Below are 19251 nucleotides of genomic sequence, written 5' to 3'. Positions count from 1 at the left end.
ACTGATTCAAGACTCTCTGAGAATAGCTGGAGATGAGTGATGAAGAGGTGGCGTTGTAAAGGGCTCGCCGCAAAGAGGAGTGATGCTCCTAAAAGCTCCTGGTGGGCTGTAAGGAGCGAGGCAAGGCATTCTGGGTAGGTGAGGCTACACCTCCCACACAGAGATTCAAAAACATGCCCCCTGCTTTGATCTCTCTCTCTCTCTCTCTCTCTCTCTCTCTCTCTCTCTCTCTCTCTCTCTCTCTCTCTCTCTCTCTATCTCTCTCTCTCTCTCTCACACACTCACTCACACTCACTCACTCACTCCCCTTCTATCTCTCTTTCCACACACACTCACACACACACACTTACACACACACACACACACACACACACACACAGACACACACACACACTTTTGTCTCTCTATAGTTTGGAGGACACTCATTGGCATAATTCATTACCAGCCTCTTACCCTTACGGTTGTTTAGTTGTGATGGTTTAGGTTAGGGCCTAACCTTAACCATCACAACTAAACGCCTAACACAAACCTAAACCTCATTCTAACACTAAAACCCAGTCATGACCCACAAACAACTCTTAGAATTTGTGAGGACCAGCCAAAATGTCATAAGAAAGACAAAATGTCCTCACATATATATTTATATGATGGTATTGAACCAAAATAAGCTCTAAAATATAGATAGATATTAAGTTCCTGGAGACTTATTCTAACCTTATCTACTTCCCTTACCTTAACCTTTACCTTAAACTAAACCTAACCTTAAAAACTATTCTTCACCTTAAAATGTAATGACTCACAGTACTGGGACTTGATTTTTGTCGCCATAATTAAGAAAAGTTTAGGGCGGCTGGTGCTGAGGTAAAGCGGTCATCCTCTAACCAGAAGGTCGGCCGTTTGATCCCAGTCTTCCCAATTTAGCTTGACTGGGTTTGTTTGGGTAAGATACTGAACCCCAAAATTGCCCCAGAGAAAGTGCCGTATGAGAGCGTGTGGGTGAACAGCAAAAACTGCTTGGAAGTGCTCATCAGGGATAGAAAAGCCATTTACCATTAGGCTACAAGACCCCATTATGTAACTCTGTAAACAGGTCCCCACAACATGTGTAATACCTGGACCATACACACACACACACACACACACACACACACACACACACACACACACCCTGCCCTGTTTGTTGTGGCTTTCGCCCCGCTACCCTTTGAAAGAACAAAGACATTTGTGTATGTTTCCTGGAGATGAAAGCTCGGCTCTGTGACGCCTCATTTCACCTCAGCTACAGATGCTTTTCCATTTTTTTGTAAATTCATCGAGTCTTTTTACAATGGGCACTCTGTCCTTGTAGTCATTTGTATCTGGCTTATTCTCTTTGTGTGTGTGTGTGTTTTTAATGAAAATCATGATGATATTGTCTCTATTCAAAGTCACAGGTGTCTAATGACTGATCCCAGCCTGCACTTGGCGGACACAGCTGGGAGGAGGAGCCCCAGCGGCACAAAGACATGAATCAGATGTGCATGAGTTTGGACCCTGTGAAAAACAACCAGAGCAGCCTCAAGTGGACGCTGGCTGATAATACAAACTCCGCTCTGAGAGGGTCCCCTGCCCATCCCATATTTTGGTTATTGTCAACAAATCCTGTGAAAAGATAAACACCAACAATGTGTTTTTTCCTACTTATACACCCAGCTTCACATCCCCACGCCTTTTGGAAATGCCCAAGTGCTACTATTTGAAAAGATCTGAAAAATGGCTAAATATTGTCAGTAAAAAACTGGCCACTGTTATCAAGCATCATTCTAAGAGGAGTAAATATTTTTTTGTGAGACTATTCTATTCCCGCGATTAATACCTAATTTGGACTCTTATGGCAGTAGCACGGTGTATGTGTTGGATTGATTCAAAAATAAACCAGCCACTGGTTTGTGTTAGACAACAGTGCAGGGCCGTGGCACGGAGAACAGGCTTCTTTAATAATTATCTTTGCCTCAGTCCATCAGTTTCACCAATTAACTGGTGAAGGAGAAACTTCACGTCTGAGAGCAATATGTGCATGTGTGTGTGTGTGAGTGTATGTATGTGTGTGTGTGTGTTTGTGTGTGAAGTTATAATAGGGTAAAAGTAGGGAGAGGGACAATTTCATTTCAGGACAAATGGACAGGTGGCTACTGATACATCCCACATTCCATCCTGACCTGACATGACTGACACTGAGTCACACTGAGTGGTGTTCACGACTCTGTCCAACGCGTAACTCACGCACACATACACACAACAATGTGAACCCACACTTGTGGGAGAGAGAGAGAGAGAGAGAGAGAGAGAGAGAGAGAGCTAAGATCCCCTTGGGCTGCTGTGGTTGAAGCCATATCGATCCTTAACTTTTTTATTTCAGTTTATTTTAAGCTGCAAAGCCTCTGTAGATATGGAAAAAAAAAAATCCAGCTGCAGTAAAACAATCAAGATTTCATCTCGTTATGTTTGTTTGTGTTAAATGTCAGTGCGATGTGCAGGGTGAGCCTTTAATCTGTTATGATCCATCAAGAACACACTAAAGTGAATTATGGCATTCAGGCTGCTGGCAGATGTCTTTGTGCAATTTTATTTTACAGTGCAACTAAGGTTTTCGAATTTTTCCAGTAGTGCAACATGGGATTCAATCATAGACTGAATATAAAGCATTAAATTTAATATGAGGCAATGCTGAGAAATGTATTGTGTGGGACATTATGATGCCATCTAGTGGCGGATGATGCTTGCGTTGTGCGTCTGACAATAATAAGAAAACACTCAAATCTACTGATAATTTTTTTTTACACAATATAATCTTTAATTTCTTTTACACAGTGATCAGCTACAAACACTGTCGCTCACAAACTGGCAGGTTAGCGGCAGCACACTCACATGATACAGTAATAAGTTACAGCAGTGCTCACCAACACAGACAGGAAGTTCGAACACGGGCAGGTTGGTTTCACTGAGCATCACCATGTATGATGGATGGAAGGAGGAAGATGTTTTCTGTGGTTTCTCACTAAACTGGACAGAGAAGCTCAGTTTGTTTGATCCAGCGTCGTTCACGTCCTGTTTGATGTTTCTCAGATATGTCACAGCCAACATGCTCATAGCTGCTTCAGACCTTCACGGTTCATAACATTAAATGGACGTTACATTTAAGCTTTTGACATTTTGACAATTAGGGAAGACAGCAAAATCTCCCAATCACACATCACATGCATGCACACACATGCACACACTGACACATGAGGGCACGTACAGACTTACATACATGTGCCTGAGCACACACAACACACACTTTCTCCACAATATACAAAAGATAATTAGATTTTTTTTTCTTCTCTCTCATTTGATGTACATTTTCTAAACCTGATAAGGTGTAAATGCATGGCTGCTATATATTATATGCATAATATAATACTTTTTTATATATATATGTACTGTTTTTTTTATTTGTAAATGATTGCTTTTAAAATGGTGGGACTGAAATATTGAAAAAACGAGTTTGTCGATAAGGCATTTTGACACACGACCATTCACTGTCAGATCAAGTGGATCATCACACACCACTGTAGAAACAGAACACGGTGCAAACACACAACATCTTTGACCGTTTCAGTGTCATTTTTTTTTCACACAATAACCAACATAAATGATTTCAAATGACCGATAAAGTGCTAAACAATTAAGAGTATATACAGCATTGACATGCCCCTAATGGAAAATAAAAGCATGGATAAACTCATAATCAGTCAAAAAGAGGAACTGAGATCCCGTCCTGTACGTCTGTATTGCATAGCCAGAGCTGGCACAGTGCATGTGACTCGTGGACACTACACACCTCCACAGCAGGACCCACAACACCACCTGACTTAAAGCCACAGAAATCCTCCCTAGTTCATTTCTCCACCTGATGTCAGTCAGATTGTCCGTGAATCAATAGTTTAACATTTATGAATATGTTTTCTTGCATAATATTTTTATAACTGTTTGTCTGTGTATTGTTGTATACTTCTAAATTCATTCCTTCGAGTCTGTCACAGTTGGCGAAGCGGGGCGTCCGCGTGCAGCTTGGCCACCCAGGGTCGAATCTTCATCGAGTCCTGGCGCCTTTATTATTAAATCCTCTCAGCTCCTGTCACTGCCGTCTCCACCTTGAGTTACTGAGAGGGAAACGGGAGATTAAAACAGGAACGAGGCAAAGCAAACACGTGCACTCTGCTCTGTGCATTAGCTGTAAATCCTGAGTGAGATGCTCACTCACTGTCTCACTCTCCCCATCTGAGCCCCTTCTGGTTGCTGAGCTGTGCAGAGGAGAGTACACCCAGCTCCGATCCTCCTGAGTCTGCCGTCGTCACATCCATCCAGCAGAGGGCAGCAGCGGGGGGACAGAGGAGAGAGCAGAGGAGTGAGTTGGGAAAATACATATCTATAAAAACATCGAGTTGATTAAAGCTGAACTGTGTGATCTCATATGATCGGTCAGTCAGTATGTGACTCATTATTACTGTCCAGAGGATGATTTGTTGTGTTTTAAATACCAATCACTTGGTTCATCTAAATTTAATTTAGATGAAATAAGGAAACTCAGCAGAGTCTCTGTTTGAATGGGAGAAATTAATTTGAGTTAATGAGTGCAACTTTACTTCCAACACAGTGGAATCATATTTTCTCAGTCAGTTAACTGGGACAGATACGATCCACAAGGAGCACAGTATTTAAAGTCTAATTTTAGTTTTTTATCAGACAAGTTTTTTTTTCCCTTAATGATTCAATGTCAAGTGCATCAGAGTTCAGTAACATTATAATTCAATTTAATTATGTTTCCTTGCCTCTACTGTCAAGTGCAGCTTTAATAAACAGGGGATTGTCATCGTCACACAGGAGATTTCATTGTAGCCAAGCACGGACAACAGTGATCAGCTCCTCGGTTCTACCTGGGTGCCAGGGGGCGTAACCTCGAGGGATCACTAAGCCAATACAAGCGACAACAGGTGACTAACTGCAGGGCAAGATCCTCAGACATTTCATTCACAGTCTATGTAATGCGTTCTGTGCAGATTCATGCTCCCTGTAAAAGCATGGAGAAGCTGCATGGGAAGGTGCAGTTTTTACATGCACTACTTCTTTTTGCACATGACACTAAATAAGTCATGTATAATGCGCTGTAGCTTTTATTTTTAACTCCTTCTGAGGATCTGTTTCTCGTGACAGTCCCAACAGTCACCAGAAATGCCCCCCTCTATGGGAACATCTCCCAGCATTACAAAGGACTCCCACTACCCCTGGTGATGACTTACATTGTAACTCAAGCTAGAGTTTAGCTTACGACGGCCAAGCACTGGGGAGTACACCCAGTATCTGCCGTCTGCGTACTGATGGACGGACACACACAGATGAACACAGAGATAATGTGTGGGCAGGAAAAGAAAGGGAATTGAAATATTACACAAGTAACAAAGGAGAACGACAATGGATGATGTGAAGCGATTATTAGAGGTTGGGAGGAAGAAAGAAAGTTGAAATGGAGAATAAACGCAATAATGCATGAGCAGAAATTCATACAAAAGACAGAGTAATGGAGAGCTGTGCATGAGAGTGACGGGCAATTGAATGCAGACTGACAGATAGAAATACATCATGCTGGAAGGAAAGACAACCCCAGTGTTTTGCTGGTGCATCCAGAAGCATGAACTCAGATCAAAAGCATTTCGGAAAGCGAGAGCACCGCATAATACGTGCATACCGCAGCACACACACACACACACACACACACACTCACAAACGCACATGCACACTCACACACGCACATACACACACACACAAACACCCCACGCTCTCACCATCACAACTCTACCACGCTGTCCTGACTGTGCCACTGCAAGAGACCCAGTGGATAAAAGGAAAACAGAGGAAGAAGAAAACCCTTTACCCTCTGGAAGTGGATTCATCCATTATTGATATAATGTCTATTTACTTTTCTACATTGACACTACACCTTTAACTTCACTTCTTTGAAACGGGTTTTCATTAAAAAAGGGGGCCAAAAATTGGAAGGACAGCAAACTTACAAAATAGATGTCGGACACCTGCACCTCTCCATCCAAAGAGTTGTGGCTGCTGGACAAGGACAGCTGATTGCACGACGTGCGCGGCTCCCGCCGTGGCACCTGGGGGCTCGGAGGGACAGAGGAGGGAGGTGTCGAGGGGAGAGGGTGAGAGGAGGGAGGCGTCGAGGGGAGAGGGTGAGAGGAGGGAGGCGTCGAGGGGAGAGGGTGAGAGGAGCTTTGGGCGGGGGAGTAAGAAGACGCGGGGCAGATGGGAGTAAATGCCGAGGCGGGAGGGAGCGTGGAGGCGTTGGCCGAGGTGGGACGTGTGGATGGTGCGGCTGAGTGAGAGAACAGAGGAGAGAGAGTGGAAGCCTGAGCAGCCGTGGGAGAGGTGAGTGGTTTGGTGGACGGACAGATGGATGAGGAGAGTGTGGTGGAGGAGGACCTCCCGGCGGCTTGGGCAGCGGAGGAGGAAGAAACGAAGCAAGGAGGAAGGGTAGAGGAGGAATGTGCTGCGGACGGACTGACAGAGGGAGGGGTGGAGGGAGCGAAGGCGCCCGGCTGATGATCCAGTGACAGGTGGCCGGGAGAGGTCATCTCTGTCATCTGGGTGAGCTCCGTGCTCTGGGGGATTTTACTATATGAGGCAGAACGAATAACACTGTTACCATACTGTCACACAGGCAGCTCTGGAAGACCTAAAGTCCTGTGGATGTGTTTTCACCTTAACTCCACCTCCACTGTTATGGTGTCCTGCTTTTCCCCATGAACCTCAACCACCTCTTTTTGTGACCTGAAAAAACACAAAGTTTGACGCCCTCATGTCTTACATTTGTACATTTCCCCAGCAGAATATTACGAATAAGATATGAAGCTGCATATTCTCACCTGACCACATTCGGTGAGTGCAGTTGCCTCCTGTAGCGTGGGTGCTCCGGAGTATCGAAGGGGGTGGTGGGTAAGGAGTTGTTGGAAGAAAGCGTGGTCGCAATAGACGCCGTGGTGGCGTCTTCAAATGACGGCGGAGTGCAGGGTGGTTCTCTCCCTGTCATTTGTTTAAAAACATTTGCTAAAAAATAAGACATTTGCAAGATGGATGGTAAAAGCTCTGTATTTGTACGGAGCTTTTCTTGTCTGCACGACAACTCAAAGCGAGTTGCAGTGCAGTTTTTGCCATTCACTTTCTCTATGAGAGGGGGCCATTCAGGGTTCAGTATCTTGCCTAAGGACACGTCGGCATGCAATGAAAATGAACGAGATATAAATTAACAATAACAATTCAAACAAACTGCCATTTAGATGTTCAACACATCGCAGACAATTACTGTCGATGGCGTTACTCTCCACGTTTTGCATTTTGATCACATTATATCTCTATCTAGTCTCAACTCGTTTGCAATTGCTGTTATTTCGCTGCTGCTCTTATTTCTCCTCAGGGATCGATTAAAGGGTCCCTTCATGTCATTTAAAGAGAAAATGCAGCTCTCAACTGCACAAAAGTGAAGCTAATAACGTGCTAAATTTAGAAAGACACAAGGAATTGAGGACAAGCTAACTCTCTTCACCTCTGTCAAGGAGGTTATGTATTTCAGGGAAAGAACACATTCAAATTTGGTCTGGATGTGGATCACAGTCTTTTTTTCCACTTTCTTTAACCTTGTGTGATTTGCTTCCAAGAAAATTACACTTTTACCTTCGCCAAGAAAGTAGAAGTGTTTGTTGCCTTTGCTTGTTTGTTATTTAGGAGCATTACATAAAAACTATTCATCTTTTTTCTATGAAATTTTGTCAAGGGATGGAGACTGAAGTCTCTAAACAGTCTCAGACGAAGAACTTCTGGTGTTGTTTGGAGTGAAAAGTGAAGACCCTGAACCCTGTGCTTAAATCACTTCATTGTACTTCAGGTCTTTCAATCACTGTGGACTAAGAGTTAATTAGATGTCCTACCGTTGTCCTCCAGCATTGGGAAGCTGTGAGCTCCACGCAGGTTCTCCAGGTTGTCCAGGTTCTCCAGGTTGTCCAGGTTCTCCTGCCTCTCGTCGCTCACTGAGGGTCTCTGTCCAGCTGAGCCGGTTCCTGCACTGGACTTGAACATGGAGAGAGCCCCTCTGCCCCTCTTAGATGGAGAGGATCGCAATGCTGTGATAGCAGGGGACACATATACTCTCATTCCAATGTGGATACTATTTGCAATGTTGTCATCAAACATAAGAATGTAGAAGGGTATAAGGTTCGTGCACATTTTGCAGACTCACAGCTGCTCTTCTTGAACACAACGGTGCTGCAGAATTTGTAGAACCTCTCAGCATAGAAAGCAGGTCTGTGGACCGACACTGTGTCCTGTGGAAGAAAAGAGACATCAGGACAACAGTTCTAAAAGTGGCAAAACATTAGATTTGTCAGACTTTATGAGGTTTGTTTAGCTTGTACAGTATCGTACACCAGTTGTGTGAAAGCTACTCACCCCATCATGGATGAGCGACTTCCAGGAGTGCTCCAGTTTCTTAATCAGCCTGTCAGACAAGACAATCAATTATTTATCTGAACCAGTGACTCACTGTGGTTACCTGGCAACTCCGAGGCTGAACCAGAGGCTGCCGTCCTACTTGCCTTATCAGTTATAGATCTGTTTTAAAAGACTGTATCTCGTGACCAACCCCTCACACCTCTGTATGTCCACACTTCACAGTTCTGTTTCTCCTCCGTTTAAACACAGTCACACATGAACTGTTTCTCTGTGATCTCTCATCATCTTCTCATATTTCCTTGCAGACACATCAAGCCCGAATTTCTATCACCAAACCCGAGCATATCTTCAGTGTGAAGCCATCGAGAAATATATATTTAGTCTTTTAATGTGTTTAGATGTCCAATAATAATAATCAAAATAAATTTAAATTAGTACTACTTATACCTCAGACTAAAAAGGTCACTTAAAACATTTATATATAACCCTGAAAATATGAAAACCACCAGACCCTGTCTTTTTTAATGAAATTCTCAAGGAGAGGATTTGTGTTTTCTTGTCAATAAGTGTCCATAAGAAATGTAAATGTTGGAGGCGAGCTGCAGACATTTTACACTCTGTGAAAATGGAGAAAAGTTTCTCTTTAAATTCACATTTTCAATTATGTATTAATTTATTGATATTACAAAGGTAAACTGTGAAAGACCTTCAACTGCTGCTTTTTGTTGCCCACCTGTAGGACTGCAGAATATCAATAATCCCGATGAACAGCAGGAGGCGCTCTCCCTTACCATCGACGGCTGGAATGCCACCCATACTGCAGACAGAGAGGAGTAGTTACCATCGCAATGAACAATTAAATGTGATGATGAGGACAAATGTTGTGAGATTAGAACGCACGTGTCGTCATGGTCCAGTGTGTCCCTGCATGTGGAGCCTCCCTGTATAGACTCCATAGCAGTGGAGTACAGGGCTCTCTGGGCTGCCGGCTTCTTTTCGTCCCCCCCGGCCGGAGGTGAACCCTGGGACTGATACTCTCTCTCTGCTTGGGTCTTATTGTGGACACCGAGCAGCAAACTGTAGTCCATGATCTTAAAACTCTCCAGAACCTCACATGACAAACACACAGGAGCAACACTTTAAAACAAGCTTCCAAGAGAATAACACGTTTACGTTTGCCAAGAAGGTTGTGTTTGTTTGTTGTTTAGCAGGATTACACAAAAACTACTGATGCGATTTACATGAATTGCTGCGGAGAGACATGACCCAAAGAAGAACCCATTCAAAATTGGTAACGATCCAGATCAGGGAGGAACCAGGATTGTTTTTTCTTTCCACTTCCTTTACATTGCAGGATAGGGTGTTTTTCAACATTATCCTCAAATTCTATTTATTCATTGATCTTGATGAATGAAAAGTTAGGTATGTTTAATGTGTGTGTTGTTTGTGGAATATAAGACCATTATAGTAAGGTTTCATAAGGGAACTGCTGACCTTGATGGAGGCATGTGTTCCACTGACTGCTATTCTAGTTAATGTAAATGTTATAATTTTGCGGCCTGGGGCAATGGTGAAAATTAACATATGCTTTAGAAATACATAAACCACATAATCTACTCTTTTATTCTGCCTTTTGCTCTATAATTCATCTAATAAGAGTTGGAAATAAAATCAAACAACAAAATAAAATTCATCCGTCCATCCATGTAGAATCTAGATTGTTTATCCTTTGCGTGTAAAATAAAATAAATTCTACTTCTCTATTATTCACCCCCCCCCCCCCCCCCCTCCACCTCCTCCTCTCTCTCACCAGACAGTCTCTCTGTAGCGTTTTGACCAGAGCATTGTATGTGTCTTGGTCCATAATGAGGCCGTCAGGAACGTCGCACAGAAAGTCCAGGTCTTTGAAAGTAGGTTTGGACTTCTCTCTCTCCTTCTTGGACGCTCGCCTCTTGTACGTAGAGCCCTTCAGGTCGAACTTGAGGTGCATGCGTACGGAACGTGGTAAAATGTTGTTCATCACCACAACTCTGATGTTCTTCCCCCCACACTGGACGCAATACAGCCCAAAAAACTTTGGCAGCAAAGTCCGGGGGTTCTGGTTCAGGTTCTGGAGAGAGGTTGGTGGAGAAGACAAAGGAAAAGAGACAGTGAGAAAGGAATAAATATTGTTTTGCAACAAGTCACCTGGTCTATGTAGTTTTGCCCCAGTACCGTGCACCTGCCACTCAGCGTGGCCCACCAACAGGCCTCAGCCCTCAACACTGTGACTCTGCTGTGTGCATGCTTAACCTGTTATGAAGTACTTAGCCCAGGTCTTAGTCAGGTTCTAGCTCTCTGCTCTTATCTCTTACTGGGCCGCCTGCTGGCGTCACTGCTGACTGAGGCCAACACCAAGGGGTAAAGAGGATAAAGATGAGCACAAGCTCCAGCCCCTGCACTGCACTTAAGCATGTGCTCATGTACACAAACACACTATCATTACATTACTTACCATGAAGTACTTCTGAACTCTCAATGTATTTTTGCATTATTCAGATTTGCACTACTCTCCTCCTATCTACTGTGTGCCTTATGACTGCATACTATTGTGTACTGTGTACTCAGTAAAACTTGTAGCAAAAAGGTTTTACATGTTTGAATATGTGCAGATTGGTAATTTTACATTTTCTTTCATCTAGTGTAAATACAGATCTAAAATAACTAGTTTCCAGAAATATGTGTTTGAAATGAATATTAACGTTAAGCATTTGAAAAGATGCCGATGAGAGAGAGACTTACCATATAGTATCCAGGGAGCAGCTTCTGTAGAAACTCAGCCTCCTTGTGCTGCAAGGTTTTGACGATAAACTCATCATCTCGGGTGACGTAAAATATGGAGCCACTAGCTCCTGGATTCGTCAACTCGATCAACGGCTCATTACACAGAGAATACTAAAAGCAGCAGGGACACAGAGGAATGAATATAGATTAGAATCTGTCAGACAATTTCACTTAGAATCTTTGAAAAGACCGTTTAGACATAGCTTCTCTTGCTTTGAAGAAATAATCTGTCCCTTTAGAAAAGGACGCTGAAAATGTCTTTAAATGTAATTTGTGAGTTTTGTTTAACACGTCAGTATTTCCTGCAGGGCTCAGGTTGGATCCGAAACAGCTTTCAAATAACCAACAAAACACCAACATGTCAACCCCCGCACAAAGCATTGCTTGTGTAAGGAGATGATTATGATTATGAGAGTAAACTGCGACACGGTTTGACTTTTATTCCCAAACATCAGTAAAACCTATACTTTTTGGGTGGGGGGTTACTCTATAGATTTCTGTGGTAATGCTGATTTCACTTACTTTGTGTCTGTGCTGAATGCAGAGGAGACTATTAGGACGTTAAACTGAAGTGAACAATATTAAACTGCACAAGTGTCAGCTCAACGTGAACAGCAGCACCAGTGGGTTGGAATTCACACCCGACGTCTCACAGCCAATAAGAGACTTAAATGAGAATAAGAGACTTAAGTTGAAAAGTGAGAGAAAGTGCCCGTTGGCTTTGCTAATTTGTAACCAAGTAATTATATTTCCTGTGACTCAGTCGACACAATGCAATTAACACTGGTACCCCACCACCAACACAAACACATGCGGACACAGACCACTCCCTGACTATCTGCTGCACTACTTGGAAGTTTAAAAAAGGAAGCTTTAGTCTTCTAATCTCCCTCTGGCACAGGGAGAGAGTGAGCTTAAACACGCAGCATAGTTCACTGTATGTCGATACATGTGAGCGCATGTGGGAGGGGGGGTGTGTGTGTGTGTGTGTGTGTGCACCGTGACATGCAAAATATGTGAGGCGGGGGGACGCACAAGTGTCTTATATGTATGTGCGCGCTTTTCTTTTGATGTGTGTGGGTGTTTAATGATCTTCATCACATTATCAGACGTCTGATGTGATGAGGACAGATTTTCTTTAACAACATTATTAATCATCAGTCAAATCCTCACCCTCACATTAAGCTGCTGTATGTTTAATATACTTTTATCATACAGTGATTTATCCCACTGATATAATATAAAAAGTTAAAACACTGATTTCTATGAACTCTAATTTGACAAATAAAAACAAATAAATGTGTGTTGCTGTCTTATGTTGCATTCATTTTGACTATGTCATATTTAATCATGTATTGACCAGTTATTTTGAACCCAATATTCCTGAAAAATAAATAAAAAATATATATAATTTACAAGTACTTTATTTCTTTCCTGATTCACAATCAGTTTTCCTAAAAAGAAAAAAGGTCCTAGCAAATGTTTAACCATAGGTGTTCTGATGCAAATCATTTTGTGTGGTGTGTTCCCATGCATTATTCAGGATGGTGTAGTTGGATTGCAATTCCCTTGTTCATGTTATCAAGGAGATACTCTCAATGCACCGGGGGTCATCAGAGAAATGCAAAATCTCACCAGGTAGTCATCGGGTCGGATCCCAAACAGCTCTCTGAAGTAGCGGAAGGCAACAGGAGCGTAGGTTTTAAACCTGAAGTCTAGGTAGTGGTGGGCGGGCGTGAGGTTGCTGCCTTCGCTGTGTGGAGCAAGGCAGGGTCGTTACCAAAAGTGCAAAAGTAGCGGAAGTTTTACATAAGACGCTTCCCACACACTTGTGATCACACTCATACAAAACGCACTTGGGGAAGAAGATGCTTTCGACCACGTAGAAGTCCTGCATCAGCACGTCTCTCTCAGGCTTGGAGCTGAGGTTGCCAACGGTGTAGCCAATACCCAGCTGGATGGCCCCTTTCAAGGCAGAGGAGGAGGTCTGGAGGTGGAGAAGGGAAGAGAACAGCAGCGTGAGGCGTGGGTGGAGAGTACTTGATGAAACCGTGACTCAAAGCCAACCGACAAACAGACAAAAGACAAAGAGTCAAGTAAAGAGGAAGAGGTCCACACCTTCTTGTACGTGGTCTCTCCAGAGGCGTCGACCCTCCTGTGGCCGATCTTCCTCTCGTTGGTTAGGCCCGCTCCGAACGGGGACGGCATCTGTCAAAAGGAGTAGAGTAGATATGGTTTATGATCCTATCGGAGGTCAAATGCAGAGAGACAGAAAGGGACAAAGGGAGAAGTGTGAAGTGGCCTCTCACCTCTGTTGTCTGAGCCCTCCTGGCTGAATCTGTTGACAGAAACAGAGAGAAATAGATTGAGAAAGTTGTTTATGATATTTTGCATGAGTTAGAAATGAATGATAACGGATTGGGGGGTTGGCGATTGTGACCGGATAAAATCAGTTGAATGAATACCAACCAGCCTCAGGACAAAAATAAAAATTCCTTTTGATTTTAATAAATGTATAATGTGCAATCATTAAGTTTTAATATCTCTTCTATCATCATCTAAATATCTTCAATACAGAAATGCAGACATTTCAAAATACATTATATTAATCAATGATAACTGCAAAACACATAAAAGGCAGAGCTCCAGAGCATTTACAAATGGACCTTATGCGTTGATTATTGATGATATAGATTATATATATTATGCATATCACCAAAACAGTCTTCAGCTCATTCTAACCATACTGTTTTTTTTAAAAGGAGGATGCACAATTCTTTAATGCATCAAATACAACTTAAAGCTAATTCTGCAACTAATTCACCAGACAATTGTAACTCACCGGTAAAGAGTTCCAAAACTGCACGTAATTAATAATAAAGTTTGATCATCCAGAGATAAAGAAAAAGAAACCTGTCAAACCCAACCTCTGACATTGAGCAGTCAGACCACTGCAGAGAAGGGTGTGTTTGTTTTTCTATCCCTGGATCAGTCAGATTTGTACTGAGAAGGTAAAAACTCTATTGGATTGACTTCCTCACTAATCTGAGAGCTGTCATTGGCCGAGGTCACCAGATCACATCGCAGACCAATCACAGAGGGGGATTAGGAGGAATCTTTCCCACCGGACATGATGGACACAACTGGACCGTGTCTGTGTGCTTTGAATAGGATGATTGAGCAGGAAGGAAGAGAATGAGAAAAGGAACAGTTGACTTGTACTGCACTGTTACTACGAAACACTCCACATCATGGAGCTGAGTCTCAGGTCATGTGAGGATGAAGATTAAGAGAAGTGCTGCTGAGAGCAGGGATAATGAATCTTTAAGCCATGTTCCAGCACTAACCACACAACTGTAGCGGATGTTGTTATAACTGAGGACCCAAAAAATATAATGACCATTCATACACAATATGATAAAAAATAATGACTTCTAATAATATTCGGAAATACACACATTTTGGGTAACAAGCCTGACAGTGAGATAGTACAGTCCAGGGGACACGTTAAAGGGATAGTTCACCCATTGCATTGGATTTGACTTCAACGCTGTTTACCCCTGAAACTCCAAAAGGGTTTAGTGGAGTCAAACACTTCACCCAAAATGTTCCCTTCTGGGTGAACTATTCCTTTCAGTCAAATGCTGAGTCATACATGCTCATAATGACAGTTATCATGCTGATGTTCTGCTGGTATAATATTTACCTGGTTTACAATCTAAAATGTTGAAATTAGTCCCTCATTAGATTTAAGTTGGTCAAAACTAAATTGAAAACTTCAAATGTTGACCTGATGGTGGCACTAGATGACAAGTCAGCAGATGACCAAAGTCATGATAACACATTACATCGTGTCCTAATGGGGGGGAAACGTGAATTGGCTTTTGTTGTTCGGCCTCAAACATTATAGAAGGTATGTAGAAAACTTTTTCTCCTTGAAACCTCATAATATCATCTGCCAAATTCAAGTTCGAAGCATTTACTGTCCTATGTACAGCCCCTACAATGAAATTCTTACTTTGCCTTCCACTAGATAACTGTTAAGTTAAAAAATATCAAAAGAATACAACTATAAGAATGAATTAAGAGAAAAGGCACAATACACAAATATAGCAACAAAGACACAGCGTTTAGGAGCGGAGCAATCAAGATAGATAGATAGATAGATTACTTTATTCATCCCCGAAGGGAAATTAAGTCGTCATAGCAGCCGGTACATTTGAATACAATAAAATACAATACAATAGAATAAAAATAAAATTTTGAGGTAGAAAGAATAAAAACAGAAACACAAGATAAATAGGTAGATAAGGTGCAGTGGCAAGATGATGGTAATAGTACTGATGATATGCTGGTAATGTCATTGTTAGACAGTATATAAAAATAGTACAGTATATATAGTATATAAATATAACATTATATATGATAGTAATTATACCAATATAATAGCAGTATATATTAATAATAATAATGGCAGCAACAGTATATATAATAATAGTAAATAGTAAATATAATAATAATAATAATATAATGTACACATGTATAAATATGTGTATATAGACTTATATATACAAATAATATACAAAGAGTATGATATAATATGATATGATATATAGTAGAGGTATAAATATAAGTATTTAGCTCAAACACGTTGAGCTCATGAAGACAGAAACTGTCAACAGCCAAGTTCTTTATCTATAAATGTAAAAGTGAAATCCCCTTTTGGTAAAAAGAAGCAGGGTCCTATATTAGAACATTATCTACCTCTTGTAATAGAAAAGCTGTAAAAACCTGAAATCTATGTTCAAAGGTTATAACATGTTAATATCATTTTAATGCTGATAATATATTGAGTTTTGATTGTGTGGCAGTTTATCTGTTGTTTAAATTGTTTCTCTTCTGTTGATATGGTAATAGCATTCCTATAGTCTTAAAGATCACTCAAAGCTTTACAGTACAAGTTGCATTCACAGTTAGTTTATATACAGCACTTTTTATGCTTGCAGACAGGAGGAGCTGGGGATTGAACCAACCACCTTCTGGTTAATGGATGACCCACTCTACTCTTCACTTTTGTATTTCTGTTTTGGGGATTGATAAAGGGGAAAATAGACATGAATGCATTTCACAAATTCAATGGAGGTCGATTTGATATTGGTTGAGATATTTGAGTCAGGACCAGAGTTGGACCAACATAGTAACTGACATCTCCGTCCCTAGGTCCATGCCACTAGTGCGGCTGAAAAAGGGAAAACATGGAAAAGTATTTTGGGGCATGAAACAAATTTGGGAAAATGTGCCATAACCCACCATGGTGCCAATATTCAGCATTCCTCTGCACAAACAAAAAATGACTGGATCCATTTTGGCGCACACCGCTACTCACACCTGAAACCTCATTAATGCTGCATTAGAGCCTGTAAGACAGTACAATGAGTGTCCTGAGACACACACACACACAGACACACACACACACACACACACACACACACACACACACACACACACACACACACACAATCTCTGTAGGATTAGGGTCACGCCAGAATATTGTGCCACTGAGCTGCGAGCAACAAACAGTTGTTTGGCGGTTTTGATTATTATGTGAGGAACTGACGACTTGTAAAACGATAAGTGTTTTTAATGTGTTGGGAAAACACATTAAAAATATTGTGTGGTAATATTACGAGATGTTTGCCCTAAGGCCGTTGTATATGTGTGTTTATAAGAGGATTATATCTCTCTCATATCCGAACGTGCACATGCAAAGAAAACTTGTCGGACCTGCTCATCTAACGAGGATCAAATCTGCTCTCTCCCGTTCAGAACATTATATTTGCAACATCATAAACCCGACGAGGATATCCGGCCATTCTTTTTGTAGCCCACAACACTGCAGAGTTGCCGGAAATTGATACCCACGAGGGATTAGTGTGTGGTTTATGCTATAATTCCATATCAGATTATGTAAAGCACTCTTCAGATTTAGCTATAAAGAGGACATGGGAAGAATTATGAAGACACACAGAGGTTGAGGAGAGGGACAGAATGACACAGGAGGGAGCATGTGTTTATCATAGTGCTGAGGGGCCCTGTCACACAGTGATATGGTTCTTACAGATACAAATTACTGTATTCTGTGCCTCTTTAGGACCTTTCACAGCATAAACATTGATCATGTCAGGAGCAGTAGGGAACACAGCCCAGTCCTAATGAGGCTAAAGGTTAGTTTTTAGGTCCTAACTAAGGTTATGGGAAAGATGTGAATTGTGGTTATATAAATGATTGTTAGTAATAGGCATGAATTGGTCATGGTTAAGGTTCAGGTTTTGGTTAGGCTGTCCAATAAATGAAAGTCAATGCAAAGTCAATACATAAGGATAGGTGTACTTGTGTGTCTATACTTGTTCAGATATGTTTGTGAGGACCATTAGAAGCCTTAACCTTATGGAATGAGAACATTATGGTAAATTGAGGACATTTTGGTAAGTCCTCATTTTCTGACCCCCTTTCAATGGGCTGATTGAAGGTTACGATAGGGTTAAACCCAGAGTTAGGTTTCAGTAACACATTTAGTTGTGATGTTCAAGGTTATGGCATAAGGGTCTGGGGGATGCATTATGCCAATGAGTGTCTCCACTAAGAAAGATGTACAAGGCTGTGTGTGCATGTGTGTGTATAACCTATATGCAAACAGTTGTGTATGCATGCCACTACACACCTTGTGTTTGTGCCAACCTGCAGTTAACCACTAACACTGAGGAGCATCCACAGCTGAGCAGCCTTGACCGTGACACTGTTATCTAACCAAGCTATTGATTATTCATTTCCACAGCTTAGGTTCCTCTCACTACTATTTCCTGCTTCTGTCTCAGTGGGGAATAAAAAAATCTATTTTCAGTCTGAAAACATTTACATATGGCTGCATGACAGGATCTGCTCCCTATAGATCCATCTTCTCTCCTCCAGTGGACCAGCAGGTTTGGATACACCCCGTGCAATGATGGAAGGATATGAGAATGAGTCAGACGGAGACATACGCACCAGTGTCCCCTAGGTCGAGCTGTATGCTGAGGCTGGCAGAGCCGTCATCTCCGGGTTCCGCAGTGCCCCCGTCCATCTCCGGGACGAGCAGCCGTGTCCCTCCTCAATGAGAAGAAGATGCGCGCCTCCACTCAATCCAGAAATCCCGCCATGTCACCGTGTTCGATGTTCTCTGCTGTCTGGGCCTGTAGCTCCACGGGCGTGTGCATCTCTCTGTTTTTTCCCCGTTAGACTCGGAGACTGGTTGAGAGGCAGCGGTGCCGCTCATCTGTGCCGCTGCTGCCGCTGTGCGTCAGCGCTCTCACGCAACGGATGAGGCGCGTGCAGCTCCGGCATCGTCGTGTCCAGATCACGAGGGACGTTTCACCGTCAGAGCGAGTGAGAACATATTCATATTAGAGTACGGGGGCGGCTCCTGGTACAAGCGACATAGGCGGTTGCCTAGGGCAGTGATTTTCAACCTTTTTTGAGCCGCGGCACATTTTTTACATTTACAAAATCCTGGGGCACACCACCAACCAAAATGACACAAAATGACACTCTATGGCCTAACACAGTACATATAATACATATAATTAGTAATATAGTTTCTAAATGTATTAAAAAGCACTATTTTAAATTATTTCAGCCCTTTATTACTCTTACATTTTAATGAGGTATTGAATCAGATTTATGAAACAATCTTTGATTTAAGTAAACTTTATTTAACGGAGACATATTATACCCATTTTATCACAGTTGATATGGTTCCTTGGGGTCTTAATGAAATGTCTGTAACATATTTTGGTCAAAATACCACAAGTATAATTTAAAACAGGACCTTTTAACCCTGTCTAAAACAGATTG

General features: G+C 42.0%; 1 protein-coding gene across 1 annotated transcript; it reads right to left on the bottom strand.

Annotated features, from left to right (window-relative positions):
- Positions 1-4149: 4149 nt before the first annotated feature.
- LOC128454569 (phosphatidylinositol 4-phosphate 5-kinase type-1 gamma-like) lies at positions 4150-18481 on the bottom strand. Its single transcript, XM_053437993.1, has 19 exons — positions 18406-18481; positions 13671-13699; positions 13480-13569; positions 13218-13348; positions 12997-13114; positions 11320-11472; positions 10349-10648; positions 9439-9647; positions 9272-9355; positions 8536-8584; positions 8327-8411; positions 8019-8210; positions 6960-7116; positions 6796-6864; positions 6329-6708; positions 6093-6253; positions 5324-5396; positions 4282-4371; positions 4150-4184 (listed from the first exon to the last, which is right to left on the bottom strand). Exons 1-19 carry the CDS (start codon positions 18479-18481, stop codon positions 4150-4152), a joined length of 2481 nt encoding a protein of 826 aa, XP_053293968.1.
- Between the last annotated feature and the right edge of the window lie 770 nt (positions 18482-19251).

This window comes from Pleuronectes platessa, chromosome 13 (genome assembly GCF_947347685.1).
Source record: "Pleuronectes platessa chromosome 13, fPlePla1.1, whole genome shotgun sequence".
NCBI classification, from domain to species: Eukaryota; Metazoa; Chordata; class Actinopteri; order Pleuronectiformes; family Pleuronectidae; genus Pleuronectes; species Pleuronectes platessa.
Note: the sequence above shows the minus strand (reverse complement) of the source record. Positions and strands in the feature narration are given on the sequence as shown.